Source organism: Phymastichus coffea, unplaced genomic scaffold (genome assembly GCF_024137745.1).
Source record: "Phymastichus coffea isolate CEN01 unplaced genomic scaffold, Cenicafe_Pcof_1.1 PCOF00045, whole genome shotgun sequence".
In the NCBI taxonomy this organism is placed as follows: Eukaryota; Metazoa; Arthropoda; class Insecta; order Hymenoptera; family Eulophidae; genus Phymastichus; species Phymastichus coffea.
The window spans coordinates 903,066-927,696 of NW_026706856.1; the positions used below are offsets into that span (position 1 = coordinate 903,066).

General features: G+C 31.9%; 1 protein-coding gene across 1 annotated transcript; it reads left to right on the forward strand.

Annotated features, from left to right (window-relative positions):
- Positions 1-474: 474 nt before the first annotated feature.
- Positions 475-8,154, forward strand: LOC131664815 (putative fatty acyl-CoA reductase CG5065). Its single transcript, XM_058936207.1, has 5 exons — positions 475-662; positions 2,312-2,533; positions 3,572-3,838; positions 7,320-7,553; positions 7,664-8,154. The coding sequence occupies exons 1-5, from the start codon at positions 475-477 to the stop codon at positions 8,007-8,009; spliced, it is 1,257 nt and encodes a 418-aa protein (XP_058792190.1). The 3' UTR covers positions 8,010-8,154.
- The last annotated feature ends 16,477 nt before the right edge of the window (positions 8,155-24,631 follow it).

Genomic DNA, 24,631 nt, shown 5'->3' on the forward strand with positions numbered 1-24,631 from the left:
GGTTATGGTGATTCGACATTATATCCAATGACAAAAAATCTATTTGCGCTTATTTTAAAATGTCAGAAATTGCCAAGAAGGAATTGGATTTTTATTGACTTGTCTGAATAATTTTAAATCCAAAATTTTTTCTTGATCAATACGTTTTGCGATGCTCTTTCGAAAACAATGTTTTCCTTGTATTGAAACAAATTGTTGACAAATCAAAACTCTGTAACGTATATATTGATCGAGCAAGTTTTTATAAGTATAGCGCTGGAGAGTATAGAGATTGACCAACTGGTTGCTCCAGCGAGAAAAGTAAAATACAGGCCCAAATGAAAGTTAACTGGCAAGCCGCGTGCTCGGCTGTAGACCCCACTACTTTTTTTATTCTTCTGGCTGGAAGTGAGAGGCCTGGGAGTGCGTGTGTGCATATACGTGTGTTATGACTCGGGCACGGATCTTTTGGGTTGGCTATCTCAGTTGTCCATGATGTCTCTCCGCGAGTGGTACGGTGAACAGGAGATCCTCCTGACTGGAGTGACCAGTGAACTCGGGCATAATTTGCTCGAGAAACTATTGCGATGTTTTCCTCACGTAAAAATCCATGCGGTACTAAGGTCAAGGGAAGGCCTAACTCAAACCGATCGCGTTCACAAGAAGATTTGGAACTCAGCCGGGTATGCTATAATAGCTCCGCCTCTGTATTCCATCTATAGTCCATTGTTTCTTTTTTATATTGATTTCCAAAGCGCTTGTTACTGATTTTTTTATCAATATGTATATCGCGTTAAGTTAGACTTTCCCACGGCTCAGCTGCAATGATTTGTTGGTACCGTGGTGGCGTATAAGCGAGACAGCGCGAAACACAAACGATAGCACGTGTCATGTGCACACAAGTAAACGTGTTGTTTTCATGGCGAAATTTGTGCTCTCGCGTTGCAGTGCTTTACGCGTTTCTTATAGTCATTTAGATATTCTCTTACTGATAGTAATTAAAATAGCTCCATCAGTTGTAACCAATGACAGTATGAAATAATGATACTTGACAGTAGCTTCTGGATGCTGTTATAAAAAAGGAAAGTTACCAACCTGATTTAAAAGAGATACATCAAATTCACCTGCTACGTCTTCGTTAGATATAATGTTAGAATCGCTCGAGCGATTGGATCAATCTAATATTATTCAACATGCTCATTTCTGCCATTAATACAATAATTTGATGAAAGGATCCCGGCATAACACGGTTTGTCGTGGTGATCACATTAAATCCTAGATATTAACATATTATATTTTTCAATCTTCAGTATTACGAGTATGAAAAATTTAACACTTTTATATTGTGAAACGTTAACTAAAGAGATGCAGAATACTACATATTCATTGTTGTTCTGGTCAATCTTTCATTTGGTGAAAATTGACCTGTAAAGTAACTTTCTGAAATATTTTGTTTTTGTCATATCTACTTGTCATACTGTTTTATTTGTCGTCTAGACTTTTACTTGTTATACTATGTATCGTCATAATGACCAGGCATGTTTTATTATTTATATTTTTTTATCAAAATAATAAAACCATAGCAAAAAATAAACTCTGTACTTCTTTTATTATCCATTCGTTCTACAATATAAATTACCAGTTTCAATAGTACTTTTCTTCAACGTACGTGATAAGAAAATAAAATAATTTACACTGAAATAACATGTATTATTGGATTTTTGAATATTAAATTGATTATTGAATTTCAAAATATATACAAATCTATAGTTTAATTTAAGTAAATGTGGTATTTTGGATATTTATCAAGGATTAAACGAATGTATTTAATTTGTACGTAATTAATTAAAAGAAATTAGCATGGAAAATAAATCAATTGAGAAAATCTATTTTCTCATGAAATGTGTAAAATGTATGACAAAAAATTTCGAAAATTACTTAACTTTACAGAGATTTTTCCACTTTGATAAATTAATCATTATTTTTTAAAGGTAACGTTTTGAAAATATATAATTGACTAATCTTACCTTCAAACACTCACTCGACTTTTTCATTGAAATGGATATTTCTTAATACATTAAAAATGCATCCAAATCTTACATATAATTAAGAATAAAGTTATTTCAAATGTTTCAATCCTGTTTATTATTTGGTATTGATCAACTCAAATATCTTAAATAACAACCTGTAAGTATGTTTTCTACAAGAGATATGATGAAAGAGTTGAGTGAAACAGTTTTTGCGAAAGAAGCGCAACTTGTATTTCGTAAAATATTTAAGTGTAAACGGTTACAGTGTGGCACGAACTAAATGCTCAACTGGAAACTTGCAGGTTCGAACGCCTACGTCAGGAACGTCCAAATGCAATGTCAAGGGTCGTATGTTACGAGGGTAACCTCGTCTACAATAACCTTGGAGTTCGTGAAGAGGATCATGAATCAATGGCAAATGTTAGTTTGGTCTTTCACACAGGTGGATCATCCGAAAAACTGCTCGCTTACTGTCGCAAGCTGCCCAAGTTGCGAGCAGTCGTTGTTATCGGCGATCTTTTCAGGTCAGGCGCGAAATAGGCTTATATTATTTCTTTTCTTATAAACTTACTTTCATATAACTGCACCTGTCATTATTGTCTCTTTTAAACCTTGTTTTACTTTGAACAGTGGTGAAACATGAATCTAATCACGTGACCGATGCTTTTTTTGCGCTGTATGATCATAAATAATATTTTTCTTATTTACTGCAAAGTACTGTGCTAATCATGGATTACCGTTAATTGATATTCTATTTGGATGTTTTTCTTGATGGATATAGTGATCCATAAATTGAGGTTGTTTTTTATAAAAAGTTCATTTACGAAATGCGAGTTTGTGGGGCAAATCAAGGGTGAGTGCTGCAAAGCATTCTGAAAATAAAGCACTTTCGTATCAGTTCACAATTTACTTTTTCAGCACGTAGTTGAAAATATGCGGCGGAGGTGTGATTTTAAGGTTAGAGTGTGAAAAAAATTATTTCGTAACCAAGAAAGTAAACGTGATGTTTTGTAGACAATACTGTCCAAACATTCGCAAAGCAATCATGAAAACATATAATTATCATCTATACAAACTATAACATAATAGTTGTGAGAATTGTTAGATAAAATCAATTATTAAAGTTTTATTTTTAGGCTGATGATCATACCACCGTAGTAGAAATATGTTCAGCACGGCATAGATGTAGTTGAAAATCAGTCAGTCTTAATTTACATAACAAACTTATTTACTGTAGGCTAATATTTGTCATACTTGGAAGACCTATCTGTATAGCTCATGAAGGAGTAAATTGATCGTAAAAGAATCAATTGAAAAATTTACTATTACAACAGTATCGCGTTCAGAAAAAGACATAAAAGGATTAGACATTACTTATTTTTTCTATATGTCCTTACTATTAACATGGACAATATATAATATTATAATAAATAGGTTCGATGAAATAATGGAATAACTTATATAGGAAATTAATAAGAATTATTTTGTCATTGTTTCCCATTTCTCAAAGAAAAAATTTAGTGTACGCACATCTTACTAACGTCATATAATGATCTATACAGCCTCGTAAGCGACCAGATGAATGAGAAATCATTAGAAGGTGATCCTGATTATCCTGGTGACTTGCCGTTAGTAGTTGTACGATTACCACCAATAGGCCCAGCACATCGAGACCCTATGCCTGGTTATGTGGAAAAATTGCGAGGGGCTACAGCATTGATGGTTGGAGCAGGTCACATGTACGGTCGAGCTGATTTACCCGTACAAATCGCTCCGATGGATATTGTGATAAACACTTTTATCGGCGCTGCTTGGGAACTGGATAAAATGTCAGTATTGAATACTTTTTATTATTTGTTTTGTTATTTTTTGCTCCGAAGAAGAAATAAAATTGTGCCGAAAAACATTCTACTGCGAAAAAAGTTTGATCCATAAATTGCCGGATATACAGTACTGCAGTATGTTACATTATGCTTCCTTTTGAAAAGATGAGAGTTATCATTACATTTAAAAAAAACATTAAAATTTATGTCACGCATTAATGTCACGTTGCTACATCGCAAAGCAAATTCTGTATGCAAGGCTGAGTCTGCAGTTTCCGAGCTTTTAGCGCCACGTACGTTTAGAAGTAATTTCCGGTCTATTCTTTTACCCCTTATTTTTTTAAATTATTAATGCATAATGACATTACATTCAAATTCATTCTAGAATATAAATTTATGAAAAAGTCATTACGTAAATATATTTTTCGCGACCGTCACTATTTTCATGATTCGCAAATTGGAGTTCTTTAATATTATGTATGTATTTTAATTTTATGAAAAAATTCAAAAAATCAATACAGATCTTCATAGTCAATTGATAAAAAATCTTTCGATCTCATGAAAGAATTTTTGAATTATTTTCAAAGTAAAAGCTATTTATAACTTGCAGGAAAGACCTTCGCCAAGTTCTTGGCCTGTTATGACTCCTTTGCAAAATATCAATGCCATATCAGGTCAATTTGAATCAAAATTTTTTAATGAGACGGAAATTTTGTAATACACAATGCAAACAAAATTTATTTCTTCCTTCGTTGCACTAAGATTAATGAAGTATATAAATATTATTCATGCGTAAGTTATAAATTATTTTTCTACTCAAAGTATAAAATTTTCAATGTAAACGATTTTATGCAGCACAAAAAGAAACACTAATATCTCTTTATGAGTTTTGTGTTAAAAATTTTTTTAATAAACTGTGGTCATAACTATATTAAGAGAAGGTTAAAGAAAATCAGATCTCTTACTCGAATATTTAACTAGGGAAATCTGAATTATACACAGTATCGGTTTTGTTAGAAAATTAACAACACGTGTGATAAATGATTGCACAAACATAACAGTATGTTTTTATTATCGTGAAATTTTCACTTCTAATAAAAAGTTAATGATCTTTACAATCTAATGTAAAACTGTCGACGAATAAAGCAAATAGCAATATCATCTGTGATCATGATGAACAAGCATAATTTTCTCAATGCTCATAGCCATTAGAAAACTTACAATATTGAATTATAAAAAAGGGGAAGCTAGGGTCTACAAAACTTCAAATGGTAACCATTCATACTTATACGGATAATATTTTAATTGCATAATCGAGGCAACGAGAAGGACGCAACCAAGCATTGGATCTGGTTGCCGTGGAAAATTTTGCTGTCCGACACAGAAATAAAGTGTTGCGGTATAGTTGCGGTGAAAGTGCCTCGTATGGGAGAGCTGAAAGAAGTTTTGCGCCTGCGAATCGAGTAGTGTTATTCCAAATGCTACATGATTTACTGAAGCCGAGTAGAGCGGCAATAGCCAATTGAAGCAAATCAACTGTTTTATACCTGAAATTTGATTTATTTAGTATTGTACGTTTCGTTCTCAAGAATTTCTGTTGATAGTTATTATTTAGCTCTGTACAGCTCTTTTAAACAAATAACTACATCTATAAAACAGTTAATTCGATAAACATTTCATCAAACTGAAGAATTTGAATTTCAATCAGTACTTTAAAAGTAGACTGTCGATTTTACAAAGATATTACAAAGAATTAAATAAAAGTTTTATTTAAAATCATTGAATGACTATTGTTATTCAATTTGCTATATATGCTATTTTAGGATCCATAAACTTTGACATCACACGCAAAAAGATTGTGAGATCTTGTACTTTTACAGTACGAGTTAAGCCGACAAACTGTCGAACACTTTAAAGTCGACTCGCGATGTTACACTTCGTTCTGGCATCAGAGTTTTCAACAAAAATCTTCTACTTTCGAGTTTGAGCACTACCTACTTATGGTATTTCCTTTTAAGATATGTTTTGCTGTGTTACGAAAAATTTTTTTTTACATGCTTGATATTTATTGTGCGTAAGGATCTTATCTCTCATAAAATCATAAAATCATGATTTTGCAAGCAAGATTAACGTATAAATAATAATAATCACTTTGTATCATATAAATTTTAACTATTAGTATATTAGCTAATATATTCTAAGTATATCAATTAACCGAATATTTTACGTGTCTGTAGATATCTAATAGTATTTTTAATGTGAAAGCACAATTTTGGTTTATTAAATGTCACACGGATGTCGCCCATATACTTAACTGTTATTTAATTAACTGATTAGTTTTATTTCTTTTGATACTCTGTGATTGGTATATTATATTAATAATATATCATTACGCGTGAATAGCTCTTTATGTTTCACACAAGAAAATACGTTTTTTATCGTAAGAAAATATTACGACAATACATGGGAGATGTTTTATTGTACTCAAGTTAACTTCAAATATTGAGTTTCCATACATCCCGCTGGGATACCGGTCGTTTTGCTTCTCTCGAGTCATTTTCACACAATAAAAACAGTTACTGCACTGGTATAACTGACACTGTAAACGACTTTTAGTGCTCATCTTTGTCGCTTTCGGTAAACGATGTTTTCATTTATAAAAAGATGGCTACGAATTTCGTGGCCTGTTCACTATTTCTTGCTAACATAATATCTTTCAATTGTTTAAAAGTTGTATTTCTGCAAGATCCGTATCAATGAACTGAAATAATGATATTTCATGTATCATTTATATTTCAATAGAAATAATTTGATCCCTTTAATTAATATTTACTATTAATGTAAACAATCTTATGGTGCATTATCTTTAAAAAAGTTTAAAATGTATACCAATACCAATAATTATTATATTTTTGTATATCCAAGTAAACCTTCCTCATCTCTATCTATGATTACGCTTAGTTATCTGCGTTGAAATATTGTGGATGATGATTTGACTTTTATACTTAGTTTTCAGTATTATATATGCAATATGTTATTGTGAATTATCATACACATACACACACAACAATATATATATATTCGAAAAATGACTATGTTTGACATCTTATTTATAGAGTCTTATTCAAAAAATGTCAATATGCAAGAAACAAAATAAAATATTTTAACACGACAAAATCAAAATAATTTTACTAATATTAAATTTTTAAATTGATGAAATTGTGAGACTGAATATAACCTTAAAATAAAGGTTTAAAATGGTAAATTACATTAATGGCATATCTAATTAATAGTATTAAAGTATTTTGTAAATTACTGTTCTCCAAAAATGTAAAAATACATAAATCAAATAACATTTTCGTCCAACGATATTGAGAGAACAAAATTTAGAAACTTATTCAGTCAATTTTATTTCTTTTTATTATTAAGTTCTATTAATAAGAGTTTTTTTTTATTAAACTAATGCTTAGATTTTCGTTTCTTACAGGGGCAAACACATAGCAACAGAACCTGTATTTTACAATGCTTCTACTATCGATTGTTCCTGGGGCGAGATGATTCGCAAAGGTGGTCGAGCTAGTCGGAAATTCCAGTATCCTAGTTTCCATATAAGAGGCATTAGTTCTTCAAGGATCTTACATTGGTTTATTGTAATATTTTTTGAATGGTTACCCTCTTTCATTTGTGACACGATACTTTACATATTTCGACAAGAACCTAGGTGAGTATTACTACATATCATAATCATTCATTAGATGTATATTCGATAAATATTAAAATTTTTGGTTACATTTTCTTATTTGATTTCAAAAATATTGATTATTTTTATAGAATACTTGCCGAACACAGACGTGTGCGTAAACTGTTATCAGATTTCGAACCAATGACTACACGGGCAGTGAATGTGAATCGACGAAAGATGTTTGATTTAATAAAACTTTACAGTCCTGAGGAAAAAGAAGCATTTCCAGTTCGCGCTGAATTCGACGTCGAGGCATATTTACTTTGCGCTGCTGCTGCAACAAGACGTTATTGCGTCAATGAAGCTAACCTGAAGTTTATTCAGTTTTTTATGCCCGCATTCTTTGCTATCATGGTTCTTGCCGTTAGCTATTTTTATTATAACTGGGAGAGAATTATGGATTTGTTCCCCATACAATGTCCTACAAACGAATAGATATAATTTTAGTAATTGACTTGAAAAAAGATAGAAAAATACATACAATCTGTTTTACAGTGGTTTGATATTTTTTGCGGGAATTGGCATGAAATTACATAAAAAAACATATTTTTTTGGATAAATTATTGTATGATAAAGAAGCTGCCATCAAAATTTGAACGAGTAATTGGCATTTTATTAATAATCAAATGATGTTGTACAAAGTTGTGATTCTATACTTTTGTATTTAATTTAAAAAATGATAAATTGATAATTTTAAGTTGAGAATATAAGGCTTACGTGCTTATATCAAAATTTTGTATGTTTCGTTAAAACTAGTGACATCAGACGCGCTTTGCGCACTCTTATCTTCTTTTTCATTTCTTGTCATATTGATTAACATATTTAATATAAGTTACTTGGTTCAATGGTGAATTTGTTTACAAAACACATATTACAGTGTATATTAGTAAAGCAGTTTTACGTAATCAAAATTTATAATTTATTATATCGAAAACTGCGTGTTCTATTTTTTTAATAAAGATTGCGACATTTTTAGATTTATTTCAATCTTACACATTCAAATATTAGATTATCGATTAGTAACGGAAAATAATCAGAAAAATTCCAAAACATAAATTTTTCTTTTACAAAACGATTTACTCGCTACTTGTTTCATAAAATAAGTGTTGAAACAGTAACGCTGCAGCCAATTTTTTTGCTTTCATTATCTTTAAAGTGATCCATATCAACTATGATAAAATGAATTTTTACTACTAAAATCTTAACTCGAAACTACGTACACACGTTTATTTGCTGCCACATAACAGTATATCGCATGATCATATCTTAGTCAATAAGATCACCACTAAAATGTTTTAATATGACATTCATCACTTTTTCTACGGAAATAGAAGCTTCTTATTTTTATAGGTTATGCCAATTATGTTGATTGTAAAAAATATGACGTAATCTAACTTTCACATGTTTTCAATTTTTCAAAGGACTATTCGAGTGAGTTTTAATTGACACAATATTCGATTATACATAAATAGACTTGCTCAACAAATATGTATATTATAGGGAAAATAACAACATTTTATAATAATGCTTCATTTCTTGTTCAAGGTTTACTTGGGTAAATTGCAGATACATATATATTTCATAAGTCAAAAAAATTGTATTTTATTCCACTTCGAAAAAGGTACACTATCCGTCAATCACTTTTGCCATGCTTACCTCAAAATTAGGCAAACTTGAAAGTTTTGTATATCGGTCGGAAATCATCGTATCACAAAAAACAGAAGGGCATTTTAAAGGTAATTGCAAAAGCTTCCATTTAAGACGTGCAGAGACTTAAAAATGAAAATATGTGTTTTTTACAGTAAAAAAACTGATTAAAAAAATTTCAATTTTTTTAACCTCGACTTAAATTTTTTAACTTCGTTTTAAAATGTCTAGAGACGTAGTAAATCATAAAAAAACTAAAACTAAGCGTAAAAAAAAAGTTAAATTCCTTTATTTTTTTAATGCGCTAAAAAATCGAAAAAAATTTTTTTCTCTATTTCTTTATTTTGACTTTATTTTCGTATTTTTGGGCACAAAATGAAACTTTTTTCTCCTTGGAATTTTTTTTCCAAAACGTACGCAAGTCGAAGTAATTGAGGATTGAAAAAAATGGTTATTTTTTTACAAAAAACGCCGTAACTCGGTTAAAAAACATCGGATAGAACCCCGCGGGGGCTAATTTTAAAGGGAAAGACATTACCCTCCGAACCCCTCTGGTCGATTTGCCCTCCACCGCCTGGTTCTAAATTGGCATTGATTTAAGTCGAGGTTAAAAAAATTGAAATTTTTTTAATCAGTTTTTTTACTGTAAAAAACACATATTTTCATTTTTAAGTCTCTGCACGTCTTAAATGGAAGCTTTTGCAATTACCTTTAAAATGCCCTGCTGTTTTTTGTGATACGATGATTTCCGACCGAGATACAAAACTTTCAAGTTTGCCTAATTTTGAGGTAAGCATGGCAAAAGTGATTGACGGGCAGTGTAAATAAAGCATTTATATAATATATTTCTTTTTTGTAATCTAATATTCTTATATGAATGTTAGTTCACCTCTATTTTAATAAAAGTTGCATCTTTATTAATACTATTACACGTCTAGTGCACCTCGTGCGCTTGGCTACCATTTTAATTTTTTTATATCTATTTATAAGCCTTTCATAAATCAAAATATTTGCGAACGAATTGAAATACTTCAATACATCATGAAATATATGATACGATTATATCATTTTCATGATTTCATAATTATCAACATTAAATACTAAATGAATTATCAACTAGAGTTTAAGGTCAGTACGAAAATTATTTCATAATTTCAAATAAATAATCATAGAAAAAATTGTCAAATAATATTATTTCCTAAAATATTGATGTGTAATCTTATTCATAATTTATATTATAAACAATAAACTTTAAATACTAAGATCTTTTAGAGTTGAAAATTCAAATTAATTTATTATATTCGTAGAAATAGTTATTGGACTTATTACTAGATATTTTATTTAATGTAAACACATATTTTTAAAACATTAAAGTTACAGTTTGTAATCGGAAAGTTAGTTTATCTACAAAACATTTATATTTCATATATTTGAATTTTACAATTTATCACATGGAAAACTTATTTTATCGATCTTTTCAACTCTACTTATTCTATTATTATTATTCTACATTAATATTTATCACTATTATTAAACATAATTTTTTAGCAGGATAGCCACAAAAAAGTGCAACGGTGCAACTATGTAATACTATACTAACAAGGAAACCCCGCCAACCCGACCTTACCGATTTGTTGTAATCGGTGATCTTTTGATATGTTGTAGATTATAGAAAAATGAGTAACACGTATCGTTTTTTAAAACACCTGTTTAAAAAAAAAACCTGGATGAAAAAACACTTTGAGCGGGTGAAATCTGCCCTCAGAGTCTACCCTCCAAAATAAAATTTGCAATTTATCTGAAGTTTTAATTGATATGTTACAATGAAATAGATTTCATTTCACTTTTCATATAAATGTAGAACTAATGCATGCAGGTCTGACCATAACGGATGCAACCTGATCTTTGTTTGTTTTATTGACAATTCTACCATTTTTGTACATGTTTTGATGAAAAAACATTTTTAATAAAACAAAAGAAAAACTAGAAAAATATTATTGTAGGTTGATTATAATAATAAAGTTGACCCGTTCGAGCCAGCCCCTATTTTCCGAAATACCTCCAAGAAAGGTTTTTTAATATTTTACAGGTTCTAATTGACAATTGACTACGATACAGATTACGTATAAAAGTAAAATAGTCAATAAAAGAAATAAGGGTTGCATCTTTAATGGTTAGAACTATGTGTACTCATTCTACATTTACATTAGAAGTGAAATGAAATTTATTTCATTGCAAAATATAAATTAGAATTTGAGATAAATGGTAAAATTCATTTTTGAGCGTGTACTGTGAGGGAAAATTTGACGCCGTCAAAATGTTTTTCACCGATAAAATAATTACGTATTACTTTTTTTATATGAGCTACAACATATTAAAAGAATATTGCAATAGGTGAGGTGTGATTGAAGGGGTTTTCTTGTAAGTAACTACGGAATTCGCCTTCGGTTGGTAACGCAAACTAGAGTTTTGAAAATAAAGCCTTCCTGTGCGTGATTTACAACGTATAAATTTTGAACACGATAGTCCAGAGTAAGCGGTAAAGCTACAACTTTGAGGTTAAAGTGCGTGTTTACTCTGAACGGTCAAGATAATGAAAGGTAAAGATATGAGTTTCATGCAATTAAGGAGAAAATGCGTGATGTGGATAAGTAGGCCAAGAGATAAATTAGACTGAATTTTTAATGAACGAATACTTAAAATAAAGTTATATTTAGGGCATAAAAATACCCTAATTATGAGTTATAGGTAAATATATTTATGAGTTATGATAATAGTTATGAGTAAAATAACCTAGTTATGGGGAAAGTCATTTAAATATAACGAAAATACAATAAATATAATAAAAGATTTTAAATTAACTATTACTAGTTATAATGTAGAGTGTAGGCTCGATTTATCTGATCGTCTAAGCCGGATATTATTGAACGGTCGTTCAAAATTAGTAGCTAAGTACTAAGTTATCACGCGATGCCGCACTTAGCCGCTTGCACGTGTTGTGCGAGAAGAGAGCCACCTCCTAGAACAGCGCGGTGCTAACGTCTTGGTTACGGACACAACCCTCACCGGACCAGCCCTACCGATGGAAATGGACCGAGTTGCTGCCGTTCGAGCCCCCTTAGCGTCGGAGATGCTTCAAAGAATGCCGTTAAAATATGATACTTTGTACAAGCGAAAATTCAATCATTAAACGAGCTTACTTAGGTAATTGTTATCGGAATAATATGGAGAACCTTTTCCAAACAGATTGCAGTATAGTCTATTATAATACACTAAACCATATGTTTGCTTGCGGTGCTACAGTTACATATAGCGATATCTCTCGTATTTCAAAGTTTGTCATTACCAAGAAAGATAGCTCTATGATCAGTCGAGGAAATTAAACCTTCCTGAAATATCAAGAAATGAAAAGAAATATCACTTAAAAGGTAGTTTTAGTAGTTTTGATGTTTTTAGAACTGTATAGCCTCATAAATGATACAAAACGGAATGATACAAGAGAAAACAGTAATCTGAAAGAATAAAGTATTTGTTAGGTTTATTGATAAATAAAATAAATTCCAATTCATAAAAATCACTCGAAATAATAATATAAATAATAATATAAAAGGTATAGTTAGGTTAAATCTTTTTTATCTTTAGATATGATAAGGAATAAGGAATTTAAAGATTGTATTATTTGAACTTTCATTCGAGTTCTTTTTGATGTGCTGAATAATAGCATTATCTACCTTAATGTGTAATAAATAAAATATTGATTCGTGTATATACTTAGATGTTACAGCGCATAAAATTTATAAAAAGGTAACTTAACATCATTTTAATCCAGTGTCATATAAAAGTTTAACCATTACATTCATACTGAAAGAACTATACTTTTGACGAGATACTGTTGCGGATTTAGAGAACGTACGTGTTTACCAGGCATACTGTCTTACTGAGAATGTGTCTTTCTCTCTTGAGACCAGCTCCTTCTTAGCCGTTGCCGCTATCTTTACTGTCTTGCATTAAGTACGGAAATTAAATTTTAAGGAGTCGCGTGCAGACGGTATCTGCTCGTGCTTGTTTTTCTTCTTCTCTATTTTTGCGTCTGAATGAAGGCCTGAACAAGACTATTGTATGCACTTTTCTACTGCTTTCGTTTTATATTTGTAACTTTACTTTTACGAGCATTTTAATGTTCATTTTGATTCATCTAGAGCTTGCTACGGAATTTCGGATAAAAGAGAAATAACTCTGATATACCATTGTACTTCGTCGCGTAATTTCTCTATGTTTGCTTAATGGATTTTATAATTCTTTCAAATCATATTTTTCCATATTGAATAATTAAATGAAACTAAAATATGGTATAAAGTTAGATTTAGAGATATAAACAAATGGTTGAAGAAATAGACGTACTTATAAAAGCGAAATAAATTATTGCCGTATTTTACCATACTATGATTCCTTATGTATACTCTAAAGAACTCTAATTAATATAAATGATGAATACGTCATACAAAATAAATGGTTAAAGTAGAAAAAGTGCTGTCAAAACAACCAAATTTTATAAATATAAATCGCGCCGTTATTCAGGCAGACTGTTTCTGAAAAAGCAAAAGTATACTCTTCTAAGTATTTTTATTATATAATATCTTATCTAAGAATATAAACTTGAAAAAATAAAATAAAATGAAGAAATAAATTTATTTTGAGCTTTTTAACCAATAAATATTATTTAATTCATTCGGACATTTATCTACGAGAATGCGGAATAAAATGATTCTCTCCCTAGCACTAAACTTGGATAAATGGTTAATATATGAAACAATGGAGTTGGAGATCAAGTTTAGGCAAGTTTACAATTGTTGATTTTTATAAATATTATTTTCCTTAGTTTTTAAGTTTTTTTTCCTTCTTTTCTTTTTTTTTCTGTAATTATATGCCAGACCATTCGACAGGTACACATTACCTCTGATAGGTTACAATATTTTGTAATGTATGTATATTGTTAACCATGTAACTTATGTACTTACTCTGGTAATGAATAAATAAATAAATAATAAATAAGTAAACAATAAATAAATAATAAATAAATAAATAAATGTTGATTCAAATTTTTTAAATATTATTTTTATCTTTACGAGATTAGATGTTTCTTTTTCTTTTAGAAAAAAGCAAAGTTGAGCATCTATGCTTATTTAAAAAACCCTCCAAATCTATAAGCAGATAGTGGGAAGACATACTCGTATTTTAAATAGGTGCGGTTCAAACTATATATCTCGCGAATAAGGCCGAGCTTATTAAATCTTTTATTGTCTAGCTGAACTACAAAGAGGTTCGTTAATGATAAACGATGTATAGAATAATTTGAACTGGGTTCTCTGCAGTTGGTGAGGTGTGTTTTATATTTTTGCGGGCAGTTTTACGCTCAGTCACGTTATTTTTTATGTGATTGCAAACATAAAACAATTTTTACAAGTTGTATTTGCTGTGTGTAATATTTTTTTGTCTTAAAATATGCTAATGATGTTCTACGACTTTTCATATAGAGCAAACATTCTTTTAGAAATCTACGAAATTATTTATAATCGCTTCAATGTTATATCTATTATATATAATAAAAGTTCTGTGTTACATATTTTATTTTTATACTGTGACGGATGAATTTTCTTGTCACGGTCCCTTCTGCTAGATACCCTGTAGGAGGAAAAATACCTTCACTAATATTTGCAGCAAAAGCTAAGTTATCGGCGAAGTAAGGTAAGCGTGGTTGAGGAAGAGAGAGAGAGCGAGAGAGAGAGAGAGAGAGAGACAGAGACAGAGACGATAAGTGTCGTGCGACGTGTATACGTGGTGTGCAAAAGCCAGCTGTCTCCTGATAGTTGGCAGACGAGGAAGTTGACCCGGATCACTCAGCCGAGTATTGGCATGCTTTTATGCCATACCGTTCTACCAATTCCGGTTACTGTGGCCGCGAATTCGAGTACTTTTGGTGTCCATGGAGCTACGACGACCTGCGGATACTTATACGGAGACGTAGCTTTTGCGGAGGCTACGTTGCCGTCCACCACCTCGGCCCCCTTTGTAATACACGCGGCACTATTCCTGCGAGCCTATGCACCTTGGAGCTTAGCTGTTGTGAGCTATCGAACCGACTGATGTAACAGATAACCAGAGCCGAGTTTCTCTCTCTTTTTTCTCTTACTGCCGATTAACCATTTTGCTTAATTTAACCTTCTCTGCGACGTCTGCGCATTGGGTTATACTATAACATCTCTCTGTAGAATATGTTGCTATTTTTTGTATCTGTAACCTGTTTCAGCAATTCACTTTTCACTACCCCTTCCCTTTGAGCGACTAACATTTTCAAGCTATTTTCTCGGCGTCCAGAGGATTTCGTCGTGCTACGGACTGCGCAGTCGAGGTCACCGCATAAATAATAGTAACGCTCGAGTTAGCATAGAACATCTAACTTTTGCCGTTACAACACATTATAAATTTGTACGAGTTCTACATAACATCCTATGAAAAGTTCATATAAATTAAACTTTAAATAAACAGATTATAGTCATTTTTATTTTCTATATTTTAACATATATATCGCTATAAATTCAAGAATATTCATTTTCTGGTTTGATATCTATTTTTTGCTTACCAACGCATAATAATCTTTCATATAAACACAAATTTTTTGTCAGAATAAATTATTCATTTTTCAGTTAATTATTTAACTTATAATTTGTAACGGTGGTTAAAATAAATTGTTATTTAACACCGAAATATCATATGTGTACGAAACTAAAAATGAGATGTTATACTAGAAATAACGGTTTGTGAGTAGGTTAATACTGGTAATGTACAACGCAATATAAAGTAAAAATATAAGTAATAACAAAAGTATGTGACGAAATAAAACCCTAAGATTATAACTAAGGGTATAAAAATAAAAAATAAATTTAATAATGAATCTAAACGGAACAATATATAAGTTAAGATAAAACTTAAAATATATCCAATGCAAAAATACTAGAGAATTAATTGCACGTCGTTTAAGTCGTTTAAGGACGCTCCAGCGCGAAAATTTTAGAGGTCTGTTGTAGTTATTTCAATAGATAAAAATGTGCTGAATACAACGATATAATTATTTATTAGGATAGCTGTGGGAAGTTTTGAGATATTTAATCGCAAAGTTGCCTTATTTCGTATAGATTATATATAGGTTCTTATAGAGCGACGCGAAATTTTTTTAGAAATTATTCATTTACATTATGTTAATAGAGTTGTTCAACGGTATAAAACTGATATTTTATAGAGAAAAGGTTGAGCTTTCAGATGGTGTATCGCATAATATGGGTAGCCGTGGGAAATTTTAAGTTATTACCGAAAATGTTGCTAAAAATCGATGTCGCGGTCCGCCGTCGGCTTACATTATCTCGTGTATAATATTTTCTTCTGGCCACTAAGGCTTCACATTTGGTAAAAAAATTCTTGAGATGCTAATAAATAATGTGGTAATCAAAAAATATGGATTTTCAAAAATTCGTAGTAGACTTTTATCAACCAAAGTTACGTTTTTCGTCATTTTTGAGGTTATAATTTTTTTTGGGAATACCACGTTATGTATTGAATTTTAACTGAAACTATAAGATATTATACTAGAGTCTTCGAGGAACATCTCTGGTTTTTTTTACATTGATTGGTTAATAATTACCGAAATAACAGCGAGTTGAATCCAAGGAGTATTTTTTTAATGCACGAAAACAAAGTTGAGAGTCGGTTGAGAATCGTCATGGCGCTGGAGCCTCCGTAATGCGTACATAGTAATAGATAATAGATACAAAATAAAGTGTAAAAGATATAAAAGAATAAAAAGAAATTTAGGTTGACAAAACTAATTTAAGTAAAACGGCGTGATAGCACCGTTATTAAAAATAAATAGGAAAGATAAGGTGAACATAGAAGTAAGGGTGTAGTAGGCTAAGGTGAAACGGAAAAATAAATGAGGACAATACGAAAGTATAAATGTAAAAATAAACTGTCATAATGCAAGGTGAAAGGTATGTTTCAAAATATAGGGATATAAAATCATAATAATATGATAATAAAGAAATATAAAACTGATCAATTACGGAGTATTTTGTTTATTTAATAAATCACAGATCGATGGTAGAATATTTGGGAAACTAAGCAGTTTTGCGCAAATACGACAGAAACAACTCTGACAGATATATATATGTGTAGCTGGATTCGTCGGCACCGACATTAGTTTTTCACGAGTTGCTCTTTCTATTCATATTTAAGCTTCATAATTTAGTAGTAATCTACGTGTCCAATGTTTGAAAATCAAAATTTAATCAATGGAAAATGTGGTCACGCTTAGTGAATTGAGTACTCTCTGGACAAGAATTGTAAATGAATAGATGCACGCTTCAATACGAGGAGCTTTATACAAATGCTGATGGATGGAGGTGACTTGATCGCCCGATAATAACGTTATAGAGTAAGGCAGACAGGTTTTTTACTAGGTATCGAGGGGATTTCCTAGATACTACAGAATAGGCTAGGATAGCAACTGCTCTGTACCGGTTTGAGATAAGTGATAGCCAACCTAGGACGAGTCTATGGTAGGTGATGTGTCTGTTTAATGAGTTTGTGGGAGTGTGGATAATTCATCCTACTATAAAGCGGACACGGGCGTTTTGGAGCACCTGTAGTTCAGGTGTACGCTCTTCATCTAGCTGAATGCAAACGATTGAAGGGTAGTCGAAGTATGGAAAAATTAGCTGTTCGATAAGCTGCTTCCTAAGGGCAACAGAGAGGGATTTTCTGTAAAAGTGAACCGAAGCAAGCTAACTATATACCTTCCGTATCACAGACCTAACGTGTTCATTTCAGTTTAGAGTAGGTGTTAGCATAACGTCCAAGTTACGAGCACTAGTGACATAATCAAGCAGGACTACATTCATGGTGATTTTAGGAATGCTGTTTAAGTTAATAGCCCTAATATACTGATCACTGTCCAGTATCATGATCTTGGTTTCAGTTAGATTCAAAGAAATACCGTTTGACAATGTCCAGTCAACCACTGCCTGAACGTTTAACGGACCCTTTTTAGAGCTACCGCGAGGTCACAAGGATGACAATACAAGTATACCTGAGTATCGTCAGCGTAAACCATATATTTCGTGAAAGAAAGGACATTAGGAAAATTCAAAATATAGATTGCAAACAATAAACAACAAAGAGAAGGAAGGAGGGAGAGAGAGAGAGAGAGAGAGAGAGAAAGAGAAAAGGAAACCAGGAGTGAGCGAGAAGGAAATTCCAGCGACCAGAAGAGACGCAAAAAAAGGGAAGCTGGCAGTATGACCTAGATTGAAAGGAAAAACTCGCATTCATAAACATTGAGCGAGAATTAATCAACTAGATCTAGAAAACGTGAAAAGTAGAGAGATTATGGGGAAATTATCATTGGTGACCTCCTAGGCCATCCACAAATTTTATCCACAACACCCAGCTTTTCCACGGAGCTTGAAGGTTGATACTCAGTGTTCAAGAAGTGACAGTAAATCCTGCGAGGAGTGTGAAGACGTAGCTGACTGCAACAGTACGTCAATTTCTAAAACGTAAGTTATTTCATTTATCTCTCGTTTATTCAAAAAAAGTGATTATCTACGCATTGTAACTTGTTTCGTTACATCTCTCTCTCTCTCTCTCTCTCTCTCTCTCTCTCTCTCTCTCTCTTTCTTTCGCATGCCCAGAAGGTCTCCAATATGAGTAATGATCCTGGTTGGTTGGAGATCAATTTAGAAGTACCTAGAGCTCTATGCTAGGACATCTACATCTGCTATTTAATCTGTACGCCAATTATTTTTTGTGTCCTTGATAAATAAAACACATCTTCGACGCAGATGAACTGTACATCAATCTGGATCAGAAAAAGGATAACTTCCTGGGACGTAAGGCTGGATTGTTTGTAGCCACACAGCTCGTTTCTGAATGGGCCAAGGACTTCAGACTGCACCTCCCTGCCGGAATAACAGAGGCAATTATGATTGCCTCCAACAACAACGTTAATGCCATTTGAAATATAGAGCTACCGAGTATTAGGGTTTGGAAGAAAGTGTACGTTACCTTTAGTGACAAAATGTCAGTTTAGGTGTTACTTCTTATTCCAAACTTAAGTGGGAATCACACTTCGACCAGGTCATAGACCAAATCAACAGAACGCTTTGCTGCTTGCATTTCATCAGTACCATAGAGTATCACAGAGGAACTTCGCTGAAAATTAGTCGAATCCTTGATTAAGCCACATCTGGTAATACTGTTGCGCTAGGTATGACTAAATCAAAGACTGAGTAATTCACGCGTGAGGTATATATTTTATATTAGGAGGGGTGAACATATTTACCTTTACAGAAAACGTGTAGGCTGGCTACGCTCTCATTAAACTATATCATTACTCTATAAATACGTATGCAATGAGACCTACAGTGGTTCGGTCGATAGGGCGACGGATTCGCACCCTGTAGCCCCAGGTTCGATTCCCAGTCCCTGCTGATTGATACAAGTATCACTGAAAAAAGTTTCATGTGCTTTGTTCTCAAACACATTGCAAGCCTCCGTCGCTGATTAGCGCTGATGGAGCATAAATAGAGCGACGTTAAACAAAAAAAATTAGTATGCAATTGATGAGACTACGCGAGCCCACATACTTAGCATAACTCTTTATCTTGTATAGACACAGACTATTAGTAGAAAAGAACAGCCGGAGCTTAACGTTCTTAAGACGAATACGGAGACTAGACTTGTCTCTTTTTTAGTTGCGGGGATTAGCCTTTGGAAATTTCCACCATCAGCTTTTGCTGCCTTCCGTTGGAGGAGTTCAAGGAAGCAGTACACGCTTACTCCCTTGACAAGATTTTAAAGTAGAAAAGCTGATGGATATGAGAATAATTTTTTGGAAATGATAAACCATTGGATTCCAAAAATTGATATTTTTAATGTAACAATCAGTTCCAGGTAGCTAATGAAATAATTTTCCAAATTGAAGATAAATTATAACTTAATACCAAGTTAAAAATATTAATATTCTTGTGCAAATATCTCTAGATATTATAAACAAGAGTTTTTAAATGTTGATATTCTGAACTCAATTGGGCCAATCACTATAAATAGTCGAAAATAGATTTCAGAATCAATTCATCCATATGAGGAAGATAGGGTTTTTGAAATTCAGGAAACAAAATGAAACCTACAATATTTACTTATCATAGAAGTACCTTTACTTTTAGATAAAAAGAAATTGATTCAGTTGTGCGTCTTATACATAGATAAATAAGTTAGTGTTTTTTATATCTAGTGCCATTTCATATTTAACTTATAAGAAAACGTAACAGGGTCAGTAAATTAGCGGATAAAATACTGCATTACAAAGTTTGATCCATATCTATTTTTGTAATGCATCATCTTATTTGTAATAAGTGTGATTTCAAAAGAAAAATATTTACTTCAATATGCAATGATAATTTAGTTGGATGTGACTCGTTGATAAAGTAGAGTCCGTGTCGATACACATCATATCTCCGATGGAAATATAGAATTGCGCATCGAGGAACTTTCCAGAGTGCGCCTCCTACCGCTTCGATTCTATAAATTTCTACGTTCAAAGAAAACGCTTCTCCGCATAATATTTTACAGACTATAACGACGCTGTCAATATCATCGTTGCTTCGTTAAAATCCGATTATATTCGTTCTCAATGAAAGTTCCACCCGAAAAATAATTGGATTAGTCTAGCTGCTCGATCTTAATTGAAGAAAATGTATGCTCGCGGAAACCTCAAAAATAAAACTTTACAACTACGAATCTCTTTATTTTTTAAATAAAAATAAAAGATTTGAATGAAAATAAAATAAAATAAAAGAATAATAATAACAGCATATGACTAAAGTTTTTTATATACTTCTTCGTGCACTTTTTTTTACAATATGTGCACTTGTGACCGATGTAAAGATTTTTTAATGACATATCCAAATTGTTAACTTACATGGACATTGTCATATACCTACGATATGTTAAAGTTATTATTTTATATTATCTTAGAATTAGATTCTGTTTTTACAATCAAATCTGTGTTAGTATTAGAATAAGTTCATGTCCTCTTTCATTTTATAGGTACATGATATACAATGTGTGTGTGCTGTACTAGTAAATACCTGATAACATTATACATAGTTACAAAAGTTGATTAGACCATCAATAAAATGTGATTCCTAATAATAGCTGATTGTAGTAACAAAATGAAAAATGGAGAAACTTTCGATTGGGAATAGATTTTATTTCGGTTAATAGAGTGAAACTCCGCAGATCGTTACAAATTGTTGATTTGAAAAATTTATAATTATTAAAGTGTTAAAGCAATTTAGTAGGTAAGAGGAAACAAGTGCAAGAGAACTATGCGGAAAAGGAACCAGAGGATAGGAAGAAGAGAATGTGCTACCGGCTGTTGTAAGTTGCAGTTTGCATTGTGCGCAACCACGTTGGCAAACTTTGCTTCGAACCAGAGTTAGACACGCAAGATCAACTCGAATAAGCAGCTTTACTCGAAATTGCGTCTTTACTTTCTTATACGTCATAGTTGGAGTTTGCAAATTAACCGAATAAAGTTGAGTATTTTTTATAAATGTTTATTTTCTTTTAGTATTAATAAGTTAGTTTCATTGTAACTAGTACTTAATAGATTTTTTTTCAATTTTTTTTATTCCTTGTTATTATTTATTGAAATAACTCAGACGTAAAAGGTCAAGTATTTCAAAAACAATTTTATATGTTTTCTTTAAACATAATCAGGACGTTTCAGTATTTGTAGGAGGAAGAGGATAATTACCACAGATTTTAAATAATAATAACACTTCTTTATTATTAAATATTACAAGATTTAATTAACATTGACTTTGAAAAAAAAATCTTAATAAAGAAAAAAGTAAACATTAAAAACCCAACTGTAGTCGTGGATGGAGAAAAAACCGTTAATATTAAATAATTTACAAAGAATTCTTAGGTTTAGAAAAATGAAGAAAAAAAATTAACTCAAACTAAATGTAAAGGCAAGCCGTTAATAACAAGTCGATGTATAAAAGATATTACGTTAGCCGCACGTTCACGTTAGAGAGTTCTTGCCGTAAAGATGCAGCCCACGTCGTGAAAGACGTTTACTCACAGTACGACTCAGTGCACTGGGGTCTCATTAACCGGAACGACCCTCGGATTGGATCGCTAATGAGCAGTTGTCTATTTGTAGGTGTTGCTAATGGATTGTCCCAAAATGCATCAACAAACCGCGAATAGCTTGAAAAGCAGCAACGAGTTCGTCATTTGAGAGTTCGTTTAGATCGTCTAGGTTGGGATAAGCGGCGGGCACAAACAATGTGTCAGGGGCAGCACATGCTAACGCACATCACGCACCCGATGCCGGGGAAAATATCAGTAAAAATCCGATCAAACGTAAGACAACGTTTTCAAACGATTGATCAGCGAGACCGATCAAAAGCAACCCCCCCCCCCCCGTCACTTATACCGCGTGCTTGATGCGTACGCAAAGCTACATCGATCGACAAGCTATTTCGATATGAATAATACATATACTATATAATAATAATATACAAATGAGTATAAAAAACATGAGATGAGTATAAGAAATATGTGAAACTCGCTTCACTCGGGCGTAAACGCCACACGAGACAAGAATCTACTTTCCCGTACTTGTATCATGATGTACTATTCTTTTTAACTTCTTATATTAGTCAGTTCCTTTTTTTTAGCAAGAAGTACTGCAGAAGACTATAAGTATTTAATATATTTCATTAAAGTTGATGCTCTAAATGTCAAACCGATTTCGAGACCGATTTTTACTCAAATTCGCAAAATCGTAAATGCCATTTAACAAACTCAATTATATAAAATTTTATCTTATTTTATCATTTTTTTTTGGTATATTGCTTTATAATGACATACATAATAACAAATTAAATAAAATTATAATTACACTTTGTAACCTTTTTGTGTATCAATAATTACAAAACTTTTATTCTTCATTTGCAATTGAATTTATTCTTCTTTAATAAATTCGTTACTGTTATTTAGACATAATGATCGAAAGAATGATAATGAAATACTGAATTATGTTGATGGCTTACGACTAGGCAGTTATATTTTATAAGCTTATTGAGAATGTTAATTCTTTAAAATGATACCAGCGAAAGTAAGATAGTTGATATTACAAGTGGAGTAAGAACATCTGTTGCATTTGTAGTAAAGTATGGAATATCTGGGTGGTCAAGCACGCAATCTTTTCTATTAAGAGCAATTTAAAACACCTATTGAACGATACCACATGTCTTTAGTTTTTGGGTGTTTTGCTAAATCATGATTGTAGCTTTAGTAGGTTTGTTTCTATTTAGTCAAATAAAGCGAAAAAACAAAGAAATGAACTATAGTAATAATTTCACCTTTTTGTTCACGTTACAATCTAGTTTAAAATTGTAAATAACGCACGATGCTGTTACCGTTGTTATTATACGATCCATGATTCATATATGTGGCGATCAAATGTCAAAAAAAGAATATAACCTGTCGGAAGCGTTCTTTTATTAAACAAGCGAAAACGTTAAAATATATCTACTATCAAATTCTATCTCTTTGACGTCCGTTCGAATAACTTTTATGGTTTGGATGTTGAAAAATATTGCGCATATTGAAAGTGTGTTTTTCGTGTTCGACAAGTGTTGTCGTGCAACGAGAACTCGATAGCACAAAAATTGCATTGTTCTTGAAATTGTATAGACGACCGATTGAGAACACGTACACGAAGGAATGTAACTAAGGGTAAAGCTTTGCTAGTTTTACGTTAATTCAACATTTAAAAAAACATTATTACATCAGCTTACTTATATAATTAGACTTTATTTTAAACATCACAAGGAAACTTATTTTTAAACGATGTGAAGATGAGTCCTAGAAACACAAGAGGAATAAGAAAAGTAGTTCTCTCGACATCAATTTCAAGAAAATCTTGACGGAGTATGTCGGTGATATGGATCAGAATCTAAAATGGGAATGTCTGCTAGCGGATAAGAGTACGAAACAACCTGACGGGAGCTGAACGTGATGTCATTGCATCATTCGCAATCAGTCTGTCTGTTACAGTGCAGCTTATTTCTTTCTAACGGAGTATCGAAAAAGAATATAAATTCGGTTAATAAGGCTCAGTAAGAAACAAAATCCATTTGCTTTCAGAAATTAAAAGAGCCGTGAGTACTTGCTGAAAACCAAAAAAATAATTAAAAAATAATGATCTCGTAACAGAGTCGCGGATTGAACAAATTTATATTCCCGACCTCATATTTGGACTCGCCGACGCGAAAATC

Coding starts and splice junctions, on each gene's coding strand:
- LOC131664815 (XM_058936207.1), top strand. CDS start 475: ATGTCTCTCCGCGAGTGGTACGGTGAACAGGAGATCCTCCTGACTGGA. Junction 3,839..7,319: donor GCTTGGGAACTGGATAAAAT/GTCAGTATTGAA, acceptor CGTTTCTTACAG/GGGCAAACACATAGCAACAG. Junction 7,554..7,663: donor ATATTTCGACAAGAACCTAG/GTGAGTATTACT, acceptor TTATTTTTATAG/AATACTTGCCGAACACAGAC.